Source organism: Corvus hawaiiensis, chromosome 13, assembly GCF_020740725.1.
Source record: "Corvus hawaiiensis isolate bCorHaw1 chromosome 13, bCorHaw1.pri.cur, whole genome shotgun sequence".
In the NCBI taxonomy this organism is placed as follows: domain Eukaryota; kingdom Metazoa; phylum Chordata; class Aves; order Passeriformes; family Corvidae; genus Corvus; species Corvus hawaiiensis.
In genome coordinates, this window is record NC_063225.1 from 22,010,218 (window position 1) to 22,032,187 (window position 21,970).

The 21,970-nt window shown below is 49.8% G+C and overlaps 2 protein-coding genes across 2 annotated transcripts in view; both read right to left on the bottom strand.

The window, feature by feature from the left end:
* Positions 1-9,334: 9,334 nt before the first annotated feature.
* On the bottom strand, positions 9,335-16,139 carry SEC11A (SEC11 homolog A, signal peptidase complex subunit). The gene is made up of 6 exons (XM_048318044.1): positions 16,024-16,139; positions 15,805-15,914; positions 14,058-14,207; positions 10,292-10,411; positions 9,767-9,824; positions 9,335-9,622 (listed from the first exon to the last, which is right to left on the bottom strand). Exons 1-6 carry the CDS (start codon positions 16,075-16,077, stop codon positions 9,572-9,574), a joined length of 543 nt encoding a protein of 180 aa, XP_048174001.1. The 5' UTR covers positions 16,078-16,139; the 3' UTR covers positions 9,335-9,571.
* Positions 16,140-17,009: 870 nt separating this feature from the next.
* Positions 17,010-21,970, bottom strand: part of ZNF592 (zinc finger protein 592) — a 36,045-nt gene continuing 31,084 nt past the window's right edge. Inside the window, exons 8-9 of the mRNA XM_048317848.1 lie at positions 19,978-20,113; positions 17,010-18,774 (exon numbers count right to left, since the gene is read on the bottom strand). Coding sequence (XP_048173805.1) covers positions 18,265-18,774; positions 19,978-20,113 — 646 coding nt within the window. The 3' untranslated portion in view covers positions 17,010-18,264. The remainder of the gene's footprint in view (positions 18,775-19,977; positions 20,114-21,970) is intronic.

Here is a 21,970-nt window from a genome sequence, read left to right on the forward strand (position 1 = left end):
CAGTCCGTGTATCACTTCTCACCTTTTCCACTCCCTTTGAGGTTTTGCAGACCGCTGTTTCCTCATTACTTATACCCAAACCTTCCATGGATTATCATGTTCCCCAAGAGCTCCTCCTTTTCCATTAAAGGCATGGAGCTGTGCCCAGCCATGCCAGGGATGCAGATAGTGGGGGCCTGGGACACAGACTGTGTGTGCCCAGGGCTCAAGTGAAGTGAATTCCAGGTAAAACTGGAAGCATTTGATCAGAGGGCTCCAAGACACAGGTTCTGCTCTGTTTCTTCTTATCCCTTGCCTGCAGCCAGCAGGGATTCCTCCAGGTTCCATATTTACACAGGGATACTCTCAGAGTCTGGACCTCAGCAGGCTGGGGTGAGGTCTGGTGGGGGTATCCAGGGTCCGATACAGTCCTGGCAGGTCCATAGTGATGAGGAGGGCCTGGGGCCAGGTCAAGCCAGTCACTCAGTCAGGCACTGCTGAGCTCCCACAACACAGATCACTGACAGACTACAGGCCCAGGGCTGAGCTCAAAGTGGTTCCTGGGTCCACGTGGATAGAGGAAATTCCCAGGTGAGACATGAAAGTCAATTAGTGTCCTAAAGACCCTGACAGCTTCTGCTGGATTTACAGTTCCACAACTTCGCGAGGAGCTGCTGGTCAGTGGGGATGAGATGACCCAGTTCTGGGAAGTGGCAGAGGGAATTCATTAGCAATGCCCTCCTCAGCATGTGCTACCGTTCAGGAGAACAGGGCTGGAGGGGACACATTCCCTTCAGCAGCAGGGGGTCAGAGTTCAGACTGCAAACTCAGCTCTAAGTTTACGAGAAGAAAAAAAAATCCCAAAGTGTTCCTGTGTTACCAGGCATCCTCCCAGACTGTGTGAGTGTCCCCTTGGGTGGCCAGGTCAGCGTGGGCTCCCTTACTGTTCCAGAGATGTGGCACAGTGATGGACAGGGCCTTCTCCTCCCTCACCCATCAGGTGTGACACCTCTGCCAGCCGTGTGTCCAGCTGTGCTGGAGGTCCTGCACTCCAAAGGGGGACCTCACTCCGCTCTCTCACCACATTCCTTCCCTGTGTTCAGCAGGAGAATGGCTGAGCAGGCAGTGCTGGGCTTGCCACTAGAGGATGGGATCCTTTAGGGGGCCACGGGGTGCATGAATACAGTGCTCACCCCAGATATGGCATTTGCAGCACTGCAGCTCCAACTCTCACATTCACAGCATGGCAGCCTCGTCTCCCCCATCGAGTCAGCAGAGACAGGAGACCTGAGGCCCCTGGTGCCAGTGGTGCTGCTGGCTGGGACCACCACTTGGGCTCTGGCGCCCCTGCCAGTGCCCACACGCCAGTGCTGCAGCTGGACAGACAGAAACACCCCCGGTCCTTCTCTATTTCCTCTCTCAGGCTGTGTCCCCCGCCAGCGTCCTGCACTGCCATTGCACTGACAAAACACAGCTTGAAATGGACGGACATTATCCCAAGCCTTTTCTTTAAAACAGTTTTAAATTCACTCATGGTGGCCAAAGTGATGGAAATTTGGGGTGTCTGGAGAAGGTGTGGGATGTAGGAAGGGCAGGAGGAGGAGGAGGATGTGAGGTCCAGAGAAGGTTCTGGATGTGGATGAAGCTCCTGGTGCTGCCCAGCACTGGCACAGCTGAGTCTGGCTTCTCCTTACCCTGGGGAAGGAGTGTTTTTTGGGAAGCTGAGCAGCAGTCCTCCACTGTGGGGAAGAGCAAGCTGAAGGGTTACCTGTAGGATTAGGGAGGATGAAGCCAGGGATAAAGTGATCCCAATTACAGAGGGCAGAGGAAAGAGCCCCAGGCAATTACAGCACCAGCTGAAGTGTGACAGGGTTAAGTCCCACTCCTTCAGCGCTCCTCACAGGCAGCCCCAGGGACAGGGGCTGAGCAGCGGGAAGCTGCAGGGTTTCAAACAGGATGAAGCCTTTTGCACTGCTCTAATTAAATGCACAACCAAATGGACCCAGATCGTCCTTCTTTTTCAGCTGGTGTTACCTCAGCCAAGGTAGGAGCAGAGGCGCAGGATTTTCCATCCCAGTGGCACTGCTAAGCAAGCTTGGGAAAGGCTGGGAAAAGGAAATCAGGGAGTTCCTGCCCTTTTGCAGTGTCACCGTAAACCCTCAGAAACGGAGGGGGGTTTCAGATTAATTGCTGAGTACTGAGGCTTGACAACATGATGTCTGTGTGGGAGATGTGAGCCCATAACCCTGATTTCAAGCCTGGAAAGAGCAATGCAACAGCTACTCAGAGACGTGTTGGAGGCTGGAAGTGGGAGCACAACTCAGGGCAGCCGGTAGGGCTTTATTGGAAAACAACTGGTGAAAGGACACCGAGCTCAGCACTCACTGGGCAGCAGCAGCACCAGTGCTGTGGATCCAGGCAGGGCTCCAGGAACAGCAATTCCTTCCTCCACAGCAGCCTCGGTAAATACCAGCCCCAGACACCAGCAGAGAGACCAGATTTTCTCTGGATTTCCCAGTCTTCACAAAGAAGTTGTTCCTAATTTTCAGGAAAATAACTGGCACCCAGGACCTGCTTGGGAAGGGCACCAGGACCTGAGCTCCAGACCCTGGTCACCCACCTGGTGGGTTTGTGGGAGATTTTCTGCCTCTGCCTTTGTCCTGCTTTGGTGGGTCAGAGCACCACATCCAGCCTGGAGCCTGCTGGGACTTGCAGCATTCCAGGTAGGAATTGACACTGCAGTGCTTCTCCAGCACTTGCTCTCTCCAGCTCAGCAGAGATTCACCTTCCCAATAGCTACCAGCCTCCACGGGAATCTTCCCAGCTTACATATCAAAAAAAGCTGTAGAAATTCTACTTTATAAATCAATTTTGCTGGCAGAGGTCAGCACACTAACTTCCACAGGTGATGCAGGAGATGCAGAGGTGACTCCTTGGAAAACGGCAGGCTGCTGCTGGTTATGTCCTCGAGGCAGAGGAGGGTCAGCACAGAGCTACCCCTCCCCTCCCCGTGGGATTTACCCTCCGGGGCTGGGTGAGAGCAGCCCTGCACAGCCCCACACCCTCCAGGAATGTCCCTTCCCTCCCAAAACACCTCGAAGGTCCAGGGATCCTCAGCTTCCCCGGAAGATCCCTGCAGATGCCTGCAGCCAGAGGGAGCAGGGGTTGTTTTGCTCGGTTTTCCCCCAGCAATCGACACACACCATTTCCTCTGGATGGCTGCTGACCACAGAACTGACATTTTCACAGCACAATCTGTAACAACGCCGACGTTTCAGATAGTAACACTTAACTTGGAACCCATTGTTTTACAAATAGAGTTAAAATTGGTTTTCCCCCCTGTGCACTGTTTTATATTTATGTACATTAAAATTTCATCTTTTTTATTACCCAGTCTCTTCCCTCTTCCCTTCTCCCTTTTGTTCTTTACATTTTAACAAACAATTTTTTCCCTGTAAGGATCTCACCCCCTGTTCCAGGGCTGCCTCCTTCCTTCAGGAGCCTTTGCTGAGGGACTTTGCCAAATACCTGTGGGAATCCAGGTGGATGATCCCTGTGGGTTCACCTTGCCCGTAAGCCTCTGAATTCCTTCAACAAGTTCCAAGTCTACTCTTAGGGTGTCCTGTTCCTTATCAAATTCCTGTCCAAGTAGGGATAAGATGAGCAAAAACAGACCTGTGAAACAGGCACTAGTAGCAAATCCTCTAAATGCACCTAAAGATGAAGCAGGATTTCACCAGATAAAGAAAGGAAACCACAACTAAGCAAAATAAATGGATGCAAAAACTGCACAGCCAAGAGGGCCTTGCTAACAAATGTAACAGATCAACCTGGAAACACCCTGGTTCAAGGGCTTTAAAGCAAGGTCCATTTTGTTTTTTCTCTGCTTTGCGTCCAGGTCTGGAGTCCTCAACACAAGAAAGACATGGACCAGCTGGAGCAAGTCCAGACATGGCCACAGAGATGCTCCCAGGACTGGAGCCCCTCTGCTCTGGAGCCAGGCTGGGAGAGCTGGGGGTGCTCACCTGGAGAGGAGAAGGCTCCAGGGAGAGCTCAGAGCCCCTGGCAGGGCCTAAAGGGGCTCCAGGAGAGCTGGAGAGGGACTGGGGACAAGGGCTGGAGGGACAGGACACAGGGAATGGCTTCCCACTGCCAGAGGGCAGGGATGGATGGGATCTTGGGAAGGAATTCCTGGCTGTGAGAGTGGGGAGGCCCTGGCACAGGGTGCCCAGAGCAGCTGTGGCTGCTCCATCCCTGGAAGTGTTCCAGGCCAGGTTGGACATGGCTTGGAGCAGCCTGGGCTAGTGGAAGGTGTCTCTGCCCACAGCAGGGAGTGGGACTGGTTGGGCTTTAAGGTTCCTTCCAGCCCGAATCATTCGAAGATTCCACGATTTAGTACCGTTGGCGTTGACTCTGCATCTCCCAGAGAGGTGGCCAGGCTGGCAAGGGAGAGACTCCATGCTGTGGAGTTCAGGCTTCCCAGGCCCTGCAAATAGCCACCTGGGCTCAAAACTGATGGCTCTAATAAAAAACAAATACAAGGAGCAAAGGCCTCGAATGCCCCTATTTGTCTCCTTCACAGAGCTCCTGGTGCCAATAAAACTCTTAGTAGCAGTTAAGTTGCTTCAGCCTCTTCTTCACCACTTTTCCAAAGCCAGGTCCTGCCACATGCCTGAAGGGTCTATTCTGATGTACTTTTCTCTTGTTTACAAAGATTAAATCCCTCTGTTACATCCATCTGTCCACAGGCAATAGCTGTTGTTTATAAAAGATAAAAGTTGAAATCTCACACATCTTGTTTTCAACTCACTTTCAATTTTCATTTAAGCTGTAAGTGAGTTGTGGTTTTCCCGGAGGTTTTCCTTTCACTCCATGCCTGCTGGATGTATACAAATAACTGCTCTGCAAGAAGACTTAGAGAAGAAAATCGTGTTTTCTTGCAGGCAAATCCAGGCCCAGCTCAGAAGTGTCCCAGCTAGAATTATACAGCAGAAATCTGACATCCCAGTTTGAGAGAATCAAGGCCCAGAGAAGTTAATTTCCTTCATATTATTTTTCCTTCAGATCTGTTTCTATGGAGAAAGAGGAAGTTGGAAAACAAAGGTGATACCAAAACGTTCAGCAGAGAGAGATGCAGGAATTTTTGAATTATTAAACAGAAGGAATAAAAATAGTCAAAAGATAAGGAACTGGGCAGAAGGAGCAAGAGACTGAGAGCATCTGCTCCATCCTGGAAGACAGATGTTCTGAAAGGGTGATTCTGTGATCTGAATCACAGAGGCTGGATTTCTAGTCCATCCCTATTTAGACTGCTCTTCTCTGTGAAGATGTTTATTTCCCCCCAAGGTTCAGGGAGCCCTGCTAGATCAGCCATTCACAGGACCTGCTAGAACTGAACAAGTGCATGAATTTCCCCATGAGCTGGAGCAGGTTTAACACACAATGTGCTCAACCAGCAGGCCAGCACACAGAGGCAGATCCTGCTCCATGGGGAAGCAGGACTGTGTCTGAGGGAGCTGGTGGGTTTTTACAGCAACTGAGGAATAAGAAGGGATGAGCAAACTGGAAGAGGGGCTCTCACAGCTGGGCAGACTAGGAACCTGCAGCAAAGCCACCCAATTAGGGCAAAATAGAGCAGGGTTCTCAGGAAAGCTCCTGTGCCCCATGTGAATCCAACATGCTTGGGCTGGTGGATCTACCCCTGCAGAGACCTGTGGCTCCTGGCAGGTGAGAATCTGGGTGCAGCTGACAAAGGGACAGAAGTGTTATGAGGCTGGGGAGAGGTAAAAGGGGCAGGAGGCTGTTCAACTGGCTCAAAGTGTGGGTGCTGTTTCTCTCCTCCCAGTGATGAGAGGGTCAGATCAGTCACCCACCACACATCAGCTCCCACCCTGAGCTGCTGACACGGTGGGAAGAGGGCAGGCTGGGCCCTTCTGGCATCACCCCAGTGCACCTTCCCGGAGGATGGAACCAGGACATTCCTCATCTGATTCAGCCACTGAGTCATTGGCACTGTGTGGGGCACACAAACAGCTGCTTTGCACTGCCCCTGCTCTGGCACAGGAGCCATCCCCAGGGCACGTGCTCCAAGCACCTCTCCTCTCTTCCTTCTCTCCTCCTCTGTCTCCTCTCCTTCTCTTGGCCAACTTTTGGGATGTCCTGGGAGCTGCATGCTGGGTCTGCATTGTGCATTTCTCCAGCAGAGAGTGGTCTTCAAACCATGCACGGACCAGGTTTCATCTTGAAGATGCTCCTTGGAAAAAAATACAGTTGACTTGTTCTGATTTTAAGGGCACGAAAATCACCATGAAATCACCCAATCTCATTAAAGACAGTGGGGAACTGACCATCTGACAAACCTGAGCCCTGTGAACCCCTGCAAAGCAATAAGCAGCGACAGATCTGCATGAACCACCGTGATGCTCACTGCTGTTTAACCAACAACCGCGTGTTCAAGCGTCAGAAATACACAAAACCAGCCCCTGTCTCACGGAGCTCCAGCTCGCAGCACGTCACCCCCCACAGCTCACTTCCTGACCATCACACTCTTGCTTATGCATTTAGCTTTGATACAAAAAAAAATCACCCACTAGAAATCCAGCAGCCATCAGACAGAGCCCAGCACGGCTTTGCTCCATGAAACAGCTCCTGCCCGTGAAGGAATCTGTGCCCTGAACTGCGGATGTGACTGAACAGTAATTAAGCACTGGAATTGCTACCAGAAAACCTGCCCTGTTTGGCTGTAACCACAACAGAGACAGGAGCAATCAGCCCTGGCAGATTTTTTCCTGCATTTTTTTTCTCCTTTATAAACCAGACCTTTCAACACCCACGTACTTTACAAACAAATCCCATTCCTGTGGTGACACAAAGATCTCTGTCCATTTCCAAAGCCTCCAGTGTCACCGGCTTTGCTGGAGCTGCCCAGACAGTTTCACCTTTAAAAAAAAAGTAGTGTAAAACTGAAATAAAACATGAACACATCAAGTTCTACCATCAACAACCCTGGCTCTGTGGGAGCTCAGCAGTGCTCCCAAACACCTCAGCATCAGCACCCAACCAGTCAGAGATCCTGCTCACTCTGTAGCTTTTCTGCTCAGCAAAGCAGAATAAATCTGGCGGGGATGGAGCCAGCAGAACTCTGTGTCATCCTGCCCCCACATCCCCAGTTTCCAGCCTGTGCAGGCTCATCCCCGGCACTCCCTCATCCCACTACAGCAGGAAAGGTGCTGCTGGAATGCAGGAGGCAATGTGGGAGGTGCCACAGGAGGTGGTGGGTGTTGGAGTTGTGAGGGGGTTGACTGCTCGTTTATTCTCGCCCTAATTAGTCAACTCCTCATTTCATGACTGCAGGTAACAGAACCACATTCTCAGCTGCACAGAGCTGAAAACATGCAGAACAGAGGCTGCAGAGATGAATTCCCAAATGTCATATGGCAGCCCCTGGTTTAGGGCAATTGCTCCTGCTCTTCAAGCACCTGCAGAGCCTGGAGAGGAGCCCCCGAAGCTGGGCTGCAGCGGGCTCCAGTCACCCCTCACCCCGCATTTTTTAGGCACTTTCTGTTCAATTCCTTCACACAGCATCAGGCAAGGGCAGGGCACATCCTCCTGCAAGAGCTCATGTTGGCCATGTGTCCCCCAGCCCAGGGACTCCTGACACCAGCTGCCACCCTCTGGACACATCATCCTGCCAAAGAACTGCGGTCTCAGCAGTTTGAGAGCTAATCCTTGCTCTATAATCCTTTGTGGTTTAGCCTTTTTTTTGTTAAATTAACTCGGTCACAGGAACACAACTGCTTTCGCATGCTCAGAATTTTGGAGGTGTGAAAGGAAGAGGACTTGGAGAGCAGCAGCAGCAGCAGCGCTCCCAGCGAGTGCTCATGGGGAGGTGTTGATTAGCAGCTTTCAGACGAGCTCAACTCAGCCCTTTGTGTGAGCCCAAGTCTAAAACCCACTTATGCACAGAAGCTGTTTAGGTTCAAGGCAAAGCAGGGACAGACTCAGGCTCCACACGAGCTGCAGAGGCGGAAATGCTGCTCCAACCCTCAGGAAGGTGCTCTACAGGGGTAGCAGCTCTCAAAGATTCTCTGTTTTCTCACTGCTGCTTGGGTTTGACTTCTGACAGAACATCCCATCCATATCTCAAGAATTACAGAGAAACTCTATCCACATTCTCCACTCAAGGGCTCTAACACTGGGAGCAAGAGATACAGATTTTACTACCATTTTTATTATGAAGTTATGATTACTCAGAGCCACAGGCCCGAGGCTCAGTGCTGGGGGCTGGACCTGTTCATAGACTCTTGCAGTGCCCTACAAGTGATGTTTGCTTATCCTACACAGAGAAAAATGCACCTGGCAACATCAAAACCAGCAAAACAGCACAATTCACCTCCAGAGATAGGAGAGGCCTGACAAACCCAATGAGGGACATATGCAAGAAACTGCAAACAGCCATAAACACCCCACTGGGGTTTGTCCTTGCTTTTCCTGACTGCTTTTGCTTTATCCAAGCTGTGTGCGTGGCTGCAGTGACCACCTGCAATGATTCCTGTTGCTCTGGAATCCTGGAGCAGTCATGGAGAAGAGCTGACAAAATGCAGCATCGCTGCCTTGCACCTCCTTCCCTGGGCTCTCTCTGACACCTCCACCAGCAGGATCACTAGCCTGAATGAGAAGCTCAGAAAAAACAGCTGCTGCATGTGCTGACAAGAGGGTTTTTTATTTCAGACCTCAGGGCAGCCTGTAGCTTTCAGGTGAGCTGTGAGATGTGGCCAGCTGGAGACATGAAACCCTTTTCCAAAATCCAGCAATTTTTATTATTGCATCCTGCTAAATCATCCCTGCCAAACAGCTGTGGGTATTTCCTATCTCAAACCTTCTGTTACCTAGTGCACAAAGCAATTCTTTGCCATCTCCTGCCCCAAACACCTTGCAGTCTTTAAGCAGATCATTTCAATGTGATTTACAGAAACACAGAAATATTAAACAATCTACAGCTCAGGACAGATTACTCTCCAAAAAGAGATGAGAGCAGCAGCTGCTACTGCTCTGTGAAGAGAGGACAAGTTAGATGGTGGCTCTAGGAGTGAGCGTGCAAGAGCAAAGCCCAGGTATCCCCCAGAACCTGGGCAAGGAGGCTGCTCTCATCAGGGCAATAACAAAGAACCTGGCAAGAGGCAAAATCTTTATTCCAGTTCTGAATTGGAAAAAAACCGTCACGGCCACAGCTCACCATGGGACAGTTCAGTCAGCACAGGGAGGGGGCACCTGGCCCAGCCAGGCACAGACTCAGGACACAGTCCCAGAGGCACTTGGAGAGGAAGCTCAGCTTCAAAGTACAAGCACTAAACAGTTTGGCTCAAACTTTTAATATAAAAATTCACTAAAAAGGCTAAAATATGACAAACCATTGGAAATACTGTGACAAACATTCGCCCTTACGCAGTAAAAACCAAAACAAACCCAAACTGGCAAGAAGCTTTGAAATGCATGTTTTCTTCTTTCTCCTGGCACATCAGACCATCAGCTACTTAAAACGTTCGTCTAGAAAAATCCATGGCACCTTCACCTCGTAGTTCAGTGCAAGGGACTACTCTCGATGGACCAGCACAAATAAACCCAGCAAAAAGAGGACTGCATACTGCAAGAGAGAGAAGAGGAGACACAGGAGTGCACACTCACATCTACAGAAGCAAATGCACAGGGCACAGGGTTCTGCCCCTGTTCTCATGAAGGAATTTTAGCTGGGGTGGTAAAAGCAGGCAGGAAATGGAAGAGATCTTACCTTAAATTTTGGATAATCGTTCATTAAGATAGTCACTATTCCAATATAGGGCACAAATCTACAAGAATAAAGGTTTTCTTAAAACAAACACTATTCCAGGGTGCAGAGGGAGAGTCACTCAAGCATCCCGAGGGTTGCAGTCAACGGGCTGGGGACTTGTTCCTCCTGAGCAGGGTGGCTGTGGCAGTGGGGCTGAATGACAACCAGCCCCAGAGTGTGTTTCAGCCTCTGCCTGGTTCAGATTTCACCTGCCTGCAAATGCTGAGCCTCCCAGGGTAAATCTGGTGACAATTCTGATCAAATCTGAGCCCATGCTACCCTTACATCCGTGTCCATCCAGCAGCAACATCTCAGGATGCAGCTCACAACTTGATGCCTTTGCTTAAGCCAAACTAAGAACTGAACTCTCCACACTCTCAGGCAGGTTAAAAAACCCAACAGGGACAGCTCGACACAAGGGGGATTTACCAGATGGCTTTGGGGGACAGCAGTGGGAAAAGCCTCATCATTTTCAACTTCACTCACCCTCTCGCTCGTCCTACTACGTCCTTCTTCTCCAGCCAGTGCTGCCCCTGTTTGTAGAGCCCTCTGTCATCTACAGCATTGTTGTCTCCCTTTGTCAGAAATTTGATGTCTCCGTTTTGCCTGGTAAAGACAGGACAGCCAGGTAAGGCAGGACAGAAACTTGTTCAAAGCTTCAAAGTTCTACAACAAGCACGGGGAGACCAACACAAGGGCACTAGAAGCAACCATATCCTACAATTCAAGCAGCATAAAAGAGGGAAATTCTGTCAAATGCAGCAGAAAGCAGATGGTTTGGAAAAACTGCCATGGGAAGAATGAATTCTGGCCCCAGCCAAGCTTTCCAGCAGAGTCTCAGTACAGAACCAGCAAGACGAGCTGTTTCTAGTGCAGATGCAGCTATTGCCTCTTGGCTTTTGACCCATCTTGTGTTGATGCTTCTCTTGCTTCACACAAATGTTGGGTTCTGGTCTCCCTACTACCACACAAAAGGAGAGGCTGGGATTGAAGCACACAGCTCTACTCAGCAGTGGGCAGAAGCAAGCTGAAACTTAGAACTGATTAGGAAAGGGGGACAGAAAAAAAACAAATAGTACCATGATGACACTGCATGAACTCACGATGTGCCTACATCTGGAATGCTCTGGGCAGTGCTGAGCCCCCCAGATCCTTTTCTGCAATAGAGAGAAGAACTGGCAAAGGTTGAGAAATGATTAACAAGGTCTGGAACCACTTCTACACAAGAAACTAGAGACCAGGACTCTTTAGCCTGGAAAAGGCAGAACTGATGGAAGATATGACATAGTCCACCACAAATGACAGCAACAGTCAAATAGCTTTTCATTGTCTCTTCTAATGCAAGAGCCAGAGGGTACCCAAAGGAGCTCAGAAGTAACGGGGCAAAACCAGGCAGAGAAGGTATGCAGAAATAGCCACAGTGCAAACTAAACCACGTCTCTCTGCAAAGGTAGTTTGGTTGGCAAAAAATTACATTGGCTCAAAAATTGACCAGATACTCCATGTAAAAGAGGACATTAGGCTATTCATAAGGAACCAGGACTTTGTGCTTGAAATTGTAACCTGCAGAAAACAGGGAAATTATCACTACATACTCTCTCTAGTCTTTAATTCATCCTGAGATGAATTAATTAGCTTGCCAGAAATGGGATCCTGGAGCAGATGAATCTTTGCTTTGACCAGGAAAAAGCTTTATAGATCCTTTCCCAGCCATTCCCATTCAGATGCTGGACAGCAGCTCATGCCACTACTCAGGGATTGGCCACTGTCACCTTCCTGTGGCACCTGCAGGCAGGTGCTGAGCAGGAGCGTCCTCAGTGCTTGAACCTCAGCTCTCACAGAAATGACAGATAGAATGCAGAACACAAAAGCACGCAGCTCTGTGGAGCTCAGGCTGTTGTCATCATGCCTGAACACCAACAGGTTCCTTGACAAGAGAAGCGTGGAAAGGAAGCAGGGAAAAAACCCACAGCTCTTTCTCCAAAGCACATCTGGCTTGTGTGGGAACAACAAACACTCTGGGAGCTTAGAGACACTGTCTGGGAAAAGATAAAGATCCCCAAAGGTGCAGATAATGTAGTTTAGCTCTGAAGAGTGAAGGTGTAGGAGTGCAGCATCTTATTGAGCAGAGTCAAGGCTCTGTCACGACGTGGCACGAGAAGCCCAGGATGTGCTTCTCTACTGTGTGAGGTGACTGAAGTCTGGTCTGGCTGCCCTGCTCCAAAACCACTAAGTAGATTTGGATGGCAGAATCTGTGTTAGTAATGAAGAATTAATTCCATTTTGGGCTGAAACAAAAAGAAAAGGCCAGCGAGTAACAGACATTTTATCACTGACCCAATACTGATGTGAACTGGGGCCTGAGTTGCCCCAAAATCACAGAGAGCACTGTTTCTGTTTTCCTGCATTTTGACACTCCTGTCAGCTTCTGCAGAGACTTTTCACTTCTGAACTGGCACTAGAAAATTATTCTTTAAGTAGTGAAAGAAGCAACTGATACCCAAATCCTGCTTTCAGCTCCCAGGTTCAGGTTGCAGTATGGGTTTTTCATTTTATCACTCCCAGTAAAAAGATCAGGTTTGTGTTTGGTTGCTTCAGTTAAATGAAACCTACAATACTGCAGAATGCTTTCACCTTTCCAGGATTGGCACTACAGCCCTGTTACATTTCAACAAGAAATAGTGCTGGATACCCTAATATCTAGAGATAGAGCCAGGCAAAAAAAGAAGGGTGGGCAACATCTGGAGAGAAAATGCTGCACAGAACAGGGGAGGAGGAACACTGCATTTCACTTGAAAGAGTTCCCACAACATCACAGAAAGTGCTCGTGCAACATTAGGTATCAAATTCAGAGCATAAACTGACATTATTTTTAAATTAGTGGTATCAAAGAACAGCACTTTGAAAACCTACATTGTTCAAAGTTCTGGGTACAGAATAAATCCGAACAACAAAGAATGTGCTTTGCCTACTGGGAGAGGCACCGCTCCCTCAGAGCCAGGATTCCATCTGTGCATTTATGTGCCGGTCCCCCTCGAGCTGGACCAGACAACTGGCCTGGATGTTCCACAGGGAAAGGGACCCTCTCCATCCCATTGACCTCTCCACTCTGAATCCTCAGATGCCACCTGGTACAGCTCCAGCTCACTTCAGAAAACATTTACTCAGCAGAAACAGATGCTGGGACCCCAACCAGCTGTTGCCTCTCAGAGCTGCCATGAAGAATCAGCGATTCGGTTCAAGATTCAGTTTTCACTCAAACAGCTCACATGGTTGGCTCATATCTCCCCAGACTGGTCTGGAGAGGCCATCCAGCAAAACAGGAAAGCTCATAACTGCAGTGGAAGCCTTGGTTGGAAAACTAAGCCCTGTTCAGCCATGAAATCAATGCCTGTTCCATTCCTTCACACACACAACCTGCCCAGTGCTGAGAGTGAACAGTATATGAAGACTCCAAGGATAACAACACAACTTTCTAGGGAGATGAAAGGCCCTGAGTCTGCATGACAGCAAAGACCAGGACCATAGAGACAAGCTCTAAAATAACACATGCTACACACAAAACACCCTTCTGCCACAGCTATGCCCCACAAACAAGAGTCGCTTCACACACAAACGCAGCCACACTACAGCAGGCAGCACAGCAGCTCGGGACAGACAGGATGGCACAGGAGACAGTAAGTGGTGTCAGCCTTCCAGTGCCTAAATGGGCTCCAAGAGAGCTGGAGAGGAACTTCAAACAAGGGCCCTGAAGTAACAGGACAAGGGGGAATGGCTTCCTACTGCCATGGATAGATGGGCTATTAGGATGAAATTGTTCCTTGTGAGGACAGCGAGGCCCTGGCACAGGGTGCCCAGAGCAGCTGTGGCTGCCCCTGGATCCCTGGAAGTGTCCAAGGCCTGGTTGGACGGGGCTTGGAGCAGCCTGGGATGGTGGAAGGTGTCCCTGCCCATGGCAGGGGGTGGAATGAGACTGGCTTTAAGGTCCCTTCCAACCCTAACAATTCCATGATTCTACAGTTTGGAGTGCCCAGGGCACTGGCACAGACTCCCAGCTTGTGCCTTCTACTGGATGATCTTCACAAGTAAACCAAGGAGGACAGATTTTGTCTGTCTGAAACTTTTGTGTTACTTCCTACAGCACCTGGATATCTATGATTGACATCCCACCCACTTGTTTACCCAAGATGATGAAGAATAATACCAATTAGGGAAATATCAGCAGTAGAACCCCCCCAGATTCTTAACATACTTCTCATGGATTTTCAGGACGCGATGGACTATAGGAATTTCCCTTCCTTCTATCCTAAAGACGACTATTTCTCCCACTCTGATTGGATCTTCAATTCGGTTCGTGAGGAACAGGAGATCTCCTCTGTGGAAAGCAGGCTCCATACTCCCACTGAAAGAGAGGAGAGGAACAATTGAACAATATTTAAACACTCAGTACCAGGTTTCAGAGTTTATGGTCCCTTAAGAATAATCTCACAAGAACCTCAGTGAGAGAGAGAAGCTGTGGATACCCCATTCCTGGGAGTGTTCAAGACCAGGCTGAAATATTGATGAAGAGCTTCTGATAAAACCACCTTGGAGACTATGCAACCGTGTAACCTCTATTGCAATCAGGTTTTCAATCACCGTGCTGCCAGCAGTTTGGATTTGCTGGGAGAAGAGCACTGGTGTTACAAGCACATCCAGAGGGGAAAAGTTTTCTTAATAAGCAAAAAGCTGAAGACAAACACTACCTTTGGATTTCTGAGCTCACCACTGGCAGGGCAATGCTGGCAGCTCTGTAATGCTGGGAAGCTTTTTTAAATTTCATTTATTTTTTGCAGATAGATAGATTATCATCAGAAACAAAGCACTGAAAACATCAGGCTCTTGCATTCCCATCTGAAACAGACACAGGGACTTGCCAAAAATTTGTTACTGTGATTCATTGCTTTGCTTAATGATCTCATTTCAGGCACCACGAGTCAAGTTATTTTTCTTCTGTCTTGTAAATGGCAATTGTTACCAACTACTTATCCTTCCTAATTCCACATAAATAATGCAAAACAGAACAATGAACTTTAAGTACTGCATGCATTTGTGTTTCACCTTCACAGAGCACAGCAGCTGCTGTTCAGAACCGCCGATCATATCACCGAAGAGGGGATGTGACCTCACAGCCCCGTCTCACTCACTGAGAGAAACAGCAGGAAACATCTGCCCTGTGCTTCACATCAGGAGGGAGTTCTGTAAGTGGCACTTGGTCATGGCATTACAGCATTTTCTACATCATGAACACTGACACAGAAACACACAGGAACGGCCAGCGTGGCCACAGAGCAGGTGCAATATTCGTGCCAGCATCCAGTGGCAGCCCAGGGAATTTGTCCCAGGCAGCAGCAGGGTGGGAGTAACACCGGTGGTACCACTGTAGGGCACTACTGTAAGGACAATGTGTGACACCCAAAACACCCAGTGACACAGTGACAACCCTTAAGCTCAGGACCACCTCTATAATGGACAGTCATTGAATCATCACAGATGGGTTGGAAGGGACCTTAAAGCTCATCCCATTCCACCCCCTGCCGTGGGCAGGGACACCTTCTACTAGACCAGGTTGCTCCAAGCCCTGTCCAGCCTGGCCTTGGACACTTCCAGGAATGGGGCAGCCACAGCTGCTCTGGGCACCTTGTGCCCGGGCCTCGCTGTCCTCACAGGGAAGGATTTCTTCACAGTGACCCATCTAACCCTGCCCTCCGGCAGCAGGAAGCCATTGCCCCGTCACACCTGCCCGGGTGTAAAGTCCCTCTCCCTCTTTTTTACCAGCCCTCTTAGCCCAACCCAGCCGGCTGACAGAGCAAGGTGAGATGCTTCTTCTTCCCGCTCCCTCTTCCCTCGCTCTTCCTGAGCCTGGATTCCTAAGGAGCTTCTCGCCTGCTGGGGCTGTGGCCGGAGCCTCCATCTGACCCATCCCTGTGGAGTTTGAGCCCCCGCACCCCGGGACTGACCTCAGCACCACCACGATAGGGCTCTCGCTGCCCGTCACCACCATGAGCCCCTTCCAGATCATGAGGGCGGAGGACACGATCATGCCGAAGTTCAACACCTGGTAGTACAGCTGGGGGGGAAGGGGGTCGGTCAGGCCCCGCCGCCAGCGCACGGCAGGGCGGACCGGCCCCGTCCGCCCGCTCGGTTTTCCCCCCCGGCCCCCCTGGCCCCTCCGGCACCTGCCGCTTGTTCATACGCCGCACATCGTCCAGAAAGTCCAGCGACAGCATCATCGCCGCCGCCGCCGCCGCTCGCACGGCCCCGATTCCGCTTCCGCCCGCGCGGACACGTCACCGCCGCTTCCGCCCCGCGCGCGGAGCCCGAGGAGCTCCGGGGGAGGCCCCGGGGGCGGCTCCGGGAGGGCTCCGGGGGAAGGTCCCAGGGGGAGCTCGGGGGAAGCTCGGGGGGAGGCCCCGGGGGAAGGTCCCAGGGGGAGCTCGGGGGGAGGCCCCGGGGGAAGGTCCCAGGGGGAGCTCGGGGGGAGGCCCCGGGGGAAGGTCCCAGGGGGAGCTCGGGGGGAGGCCCCGGGGGGCGGCTCCGGGGGCAGCTCGGGGGGAGCTCCGGGAGGAGCTCGGGGAGGGCGGCTCCGGGAGGAGGCCCCGGGAAGAGGCTCCAGGGTCACCCGGCCGTGGAGCCGCAGCCGGAACGGAGCCGCGGCTCACCCGCACCCGAGAGAGCGCCCCACGCACCCAACACCCGCATCCAGCTCCGCACCCCCATCCAGCCGCCGCCCCACATCCAACAAAGCACCCCCTCCAACCAACACCCCACTATCGACAAATCACCCATCCAACTGAAACACCACATCCAAGCGATGCCCCACCCAACCAAAAGCTATCCAACTAATGCCCAATTCCATCGATGTCTCTTCCATCAGTGCCCCATCCAGTGAACACCCCATTTGGCCAACACCCATCGAACCAAACCCTTATCCAACCAACACCCGACACCCATCCACCTGACACCCCGTTCACCCAACATCTCATCTAATCTACACCCCCATCTGACACCCCACCCACCCAATTCCCCATCCTACCGACACACCACATCCAACCAACACCTCACATCCGAACTCTACTCATCCAACAAACACACGATCCCACATCCAGACAGCCCAAACGGGCTGCATCCAAGCACCGCAAGACCAGATGGTGACAAGCCCAAGCAAGGAGATAAATAGTTCTTAAATTATTTAAACATTGTCAGAGTAAACAATAACGAGTGGAGTTCTGGCTCAACAGAATGAAAAAAATAATGGTATAGAAGGTAATTATATTACACAAAGCATGGGTGTGACAGGAAATGAGGGAGGAAAGAGAGAGTCAATGTGACTACATGGAAAGAAACATCTCCTGAAGGATGGGTAACGCTGAGCCGCAGCAGGAGAGGAGTTACGGAGCTACTGACGGAGCGCCAGCCCCTGCCGCGCCACAGGACGGTGCCTCCCACCGGTTTCAACACCTCTGTGGGCTGTGCTCTGCTCCCCTCCCCTCAAAACGAGCTGTCAGGGAGCCCTGGCACTGACACATCAGGAGTTCCAGAATAATTTCACTCCAGTTGACCCCACTGATGAGATGGGGGATGTTATCCCTTTCTGGCGATGGTGCCAATCTGAGCTTCCCACTGGGATGAGCCACTGAGCGCCGGGCCTGGCAGCACCCACCCCGGAATGGCTTCCAGCAGCGCAGCTCCACAGACAGATGGCCAACATGTCCCGGAGGGAACCAGGCCCTCCTAAACACGGTACTCACCAGGAGGACTGGGGCTACAAAATCCTCTTTCGAGGATGATTCAGGTCCAAGACATTTCATTATACTGTGTTTTGGAAAAGAATGTTGTTATTTGGGCAACTAAAGAATAATCAGCACAACTTACAGCTCAAACCCATCCCGTGTAACGCAGATCCCGGATCAGCCAGCACAACCCTGACAAGTGCGTTTGGCCGAGCCAGTGTTATGAGTTAAAATGAGTAACACAAAGGCAGGATGGGGAGAGAAAAAAGAAGCCATAAATAGAAGGAGAAAGAAAGGGAGATTGGGAAGGCAAGGCTGGGGCTCTGGGCAGAGGCTGAGGCAGTGCACACTCGAAGGAGGAGAGCTCGTCTGAAGGAAACTACAGCTGCAAAGTGCTCCTGGATCCTCAGGATTTGGCCAAGCTCCACCGAGGATTCTGGCCCTGCTTTCCCTTTTCACCTCTCTGGGCTGGCAGAGAGTTAGTGCTTAGGATGCAATGGCAGGGTTGGTTTTGTTTTTTTGTGTTTTGAATTTCCCTTACAAATAGGAGTTAACGGAAAGCAATGTCCATCCCAAGAAATCAACAGAATATTTCAAAGATTTGCCCCATCCCCACCCTGTAGTTTGAGTAGAAACCCCCTAACAAAAAACTCCCAACCAACCAAAAGGGCTTTTTTTTTCTTGTTTTTAAGTCTTAAGAGACTTTGAGTGATTGTTCTGTGAGGTGCTGTTGGGGCCTTCTACGCCACATGTCTGACTGTGCTCACAAAGAGCTGAGTCACTTTTGCACTCTTTGTATTTGTTTTCCTCTTCCACCGAAGTGTTCAACTCGCCATTGTAGTCCTTGTGTCCATTCTCACCCATCTCCATTTGTAACTTCTGCCTTTCATCTTCCTCCTCCTCCTCCTCCTCTTCCTCCTCATCCTCCTCATCTTTGACTTTATGAACAATGAAGAGGTGTCTGTTCAGAGAGATGTGGGAGGTGTAGCACAGGCCGCAGAACAAGCACTGGAAGGTGGAGCTGTCGGTCTTGTGCCGAGGTATGTGTTCCTGGAACTCAGGCTGCATGTCCGTCGCAAAGCCGCACTTTGCGCATTTCCACGGCGCTTTCAGTTTTTTGGCTGGCGGCGCATCCAAACCTGCAGTGCTCTCTCCCTGACCCAGCTCATCCAGTGCCATCCTCTTTGGAGACTTTGCCTTAAAAAAAAAAAGATTAAAAAGTTACTTTGTCATTTGAACCCACGGAAGAGTAAGTGCTAAAATGCACATGCATGTCTGAAGATGCCTGAGGGTGAAGTCATGCCTAGGGATTCCTGGTGCATTCCCTTCCCTACCCATACCCAAACACCTCACCCGGTGCACAGGATTTCAACTGCTGTCCTGCAATGCTGGGAGATGCTGGCTGGGCAGAAACATGATGGGGAAATAGTTTAGAATCACGGCATCATGAAATGGTTTAGGTTGGAAAAGACTTTCAAGCCCTTCCAGTTCCACACCCTACCTTCCACTATCCCAGGTTGCTCCAAGCCCTGACCTGGTGCTGGACACTTCCAGGGATGGGGCAGCCACAACCTCTCTGGGTAAAAATTTGGTTTGGTGTGGGAACAAGTTAGACTTGGTGTGGGAAGGAGGGGCCCACAGAAGAGGGACGGCTGGGGGACACAGGGGTCGTCATCAGCCCAGACAACACTTCTCAGATTTAACTCTGAACAGCCTCCCCTCCACTCAGACTTTGTCTTAGTGGCATCCCCCAGTAACTCATCCCCTCTTAGAATCCTCCAGTTTCTTCTCCCATGAGGATGGCTTGCTTGAATATGTCCCTGTGGTAATATGCAGAATGTGTATTTTTAAAATAAATGGAGCAAAGAAGCCCAAACAGCCAACCCTCCACTCCAATCCAAAACAAAATCAGTAGAACAGTTACATACACTATACAAAATTATACATTCCTATTTAAGAAAAATGCAGTTCTCATAGGTTCTCATCTAGCAAGTATTTTAAAACAGAAAATAAATCTTTTATAACTAGCAGAAAAAATAAGGGAGAAAGAAGAAAAATGTGCCATGCTCATGAACGGGGTACCAGGGGAAAACAAGGGTAATAACAAACTTAAATTACAAAGTAGACTGAATAAACACCAGTAAAACACAGCAAGCAAATCTTGAGAAATGCAAGATATGTTGTCCTGGTGCAGCTCAGCTGCGCTCACACTGCTGACCCTGACTCTGCCAGAGGGAATCAAGCTGGATGGAACTGAGTGAGGGAAGGAAATCTGCCCTATGGATGGGAGGGCTTGACTGGCACAAGGCCACAGCTTGATGTAACACCCCAAATGAACAGCTACTGGCCAGGTACATTTAATTGCACATTTAATTTTCCATGAAAATAGGTATCAGTTACTTCTGCTCTGTCTCTCTCTGGAGCTTTCGCTTTGGCCATCTGGGATAAGTCTGGGTTTTTGATGCCGTGCATGAGGCTGATGTGGTTCTCCAGCATGAATGGCTGAGGAAATGTCTGATTTTCATCTGTGCAGTACCTTGGAAATAAAAAAAAGAAGACAATTTATTAGAGGACCTGCTCGTTGTACTGTGCCAAACCAAGAGCTGTCATTGGAGACAGACTCTGGTGAGTAATATACCATTAGATTACCAAAATACACAGCAAAGCATCATTTTAATAATAAAACATTACCCCCAAGAGAAATCTAGAACAGTTTGGAGCTTGTCACAGTGCTCATGAATGAGACTAGGGCATGTCTTCTTTACAGTACTAAATAAATGTAGGGACTAGTAGGGGTCAGGCCCCCTGTGACAAGTGCCAGAGGATAAATGATCAGGATGGAAAACATACGGGAGAAAATCAGACTCTGACATGAGACACCTACACAGAGGGAGCTGCTGACTCAAGTGACACCGAGGAGGCCTGTGGCACAACGCAGTCCTGCACTCAGCACTCCCAAGTACCAGGGAGAACCAGCATCCTATCCACCAGAAGGTACCAAAACACAGCTAAAATTCTTACTGAACTGCTGAAATTCCAACTTTTATACCAACAACCTAGGCAGAAGCACTCAGGAACATGCCACTTATATGTAACTCTTCATGTTCCAACCTGGCAGGACTCCAGAGCTGCCACAGAGCTGGCTGACATCTCAAAAGGAGCTGTGAAGGGGATGCACCGTCTGTACCTTTGCTCCTGGGTGACTGAGATCTACTGGAATAAGTGCCAGGCCTTGCAGACATCTAAACCAGCCCCCCTGAAGTGCACAGAGGGTTCTGTTAGCAACTGAGAAAGCCAAAACTGAGTATCTGTGCTGTTCTGGTGCCTGCCAGCACAGCACAGTGAAGGTCCATCAGCTACACGTGGACCTGAGCAAGGACAAGTGACACCAGAGTCCCCTGAAGTGCCCTAATTGCATCTGAGACAGAAGCAACACGGGATTAAGGGCAACAGAGAGGAGCTGAAGTGTCTCTGGGTAACAAAGACATCTTCTGAAAGCATAGAAGAAGATTCCTACTGATCTTCCAGTAACTAGAGGGAAATTAAATAACAGTGAGCAATGATGTGAAAATGCAGACGTGCTCATTGAGTACTTCTGGGTTTTAACAGGAATTGCTCAGAGGATAAATCAATATTTAATGATGATGGAATTTTTCTCCCTTGTGGAGAAAAGCTGAGAGGTTATTAAGTGGTATTTATCAAAAATAAACATGTTGAAAATCAAGTGTTTCAGACAGTTTGTATTTAAGACTTTGAAAAGAAGAACAAGATCTTACAACAATAACCAAGTGAATTATGAAAGAAAATACAAAATACATCACAGTATTTTGCAATTTGCCCTTATTTAGAATTCTTTTCATGTGAGCAGGGAAAGATGCTTTTCTAACCTGAATTACTCCAGTGACAAGCATGGCAGGAGAGTGTTCAAGCAAGTCCTCTAGCACTGGTTTCTCCCTACAAGTTTATCCAAAGCCAGAGACCTAAGCAGGGCAGGGGGAGAAAGGGGAAATCACAGCTGGGAATGTTAGAAGCCAGAGGGAGGTCACCTACAAGCAAGCATGCTGGAGTCACAAAAATAGTCAGTAATCAGATCCATGACAGATTTTACTCATATTCCACATGGAAACCCAGGAGAAGAGGGTGACATGAAGTTAAGACACCAAAAGCCCTGAAGAGAATAACAGGTGAGAGTGATACAAAATGCCAAACAGGAAGAAGGAAAAGAGACACCAGAAGCAGAAGAAACAAGGAGCAGCGGACATGTGATGCCTTACAGAGTGCTGAAAAGAGTCAGGGAGGAATTCAGAGACCGGATGGTAAGATTTTTAGAACAGCACTCTGGACAAGCTAAGAGGGATCAAATGGAACACAGGACAAGAGACATCAGATCCAA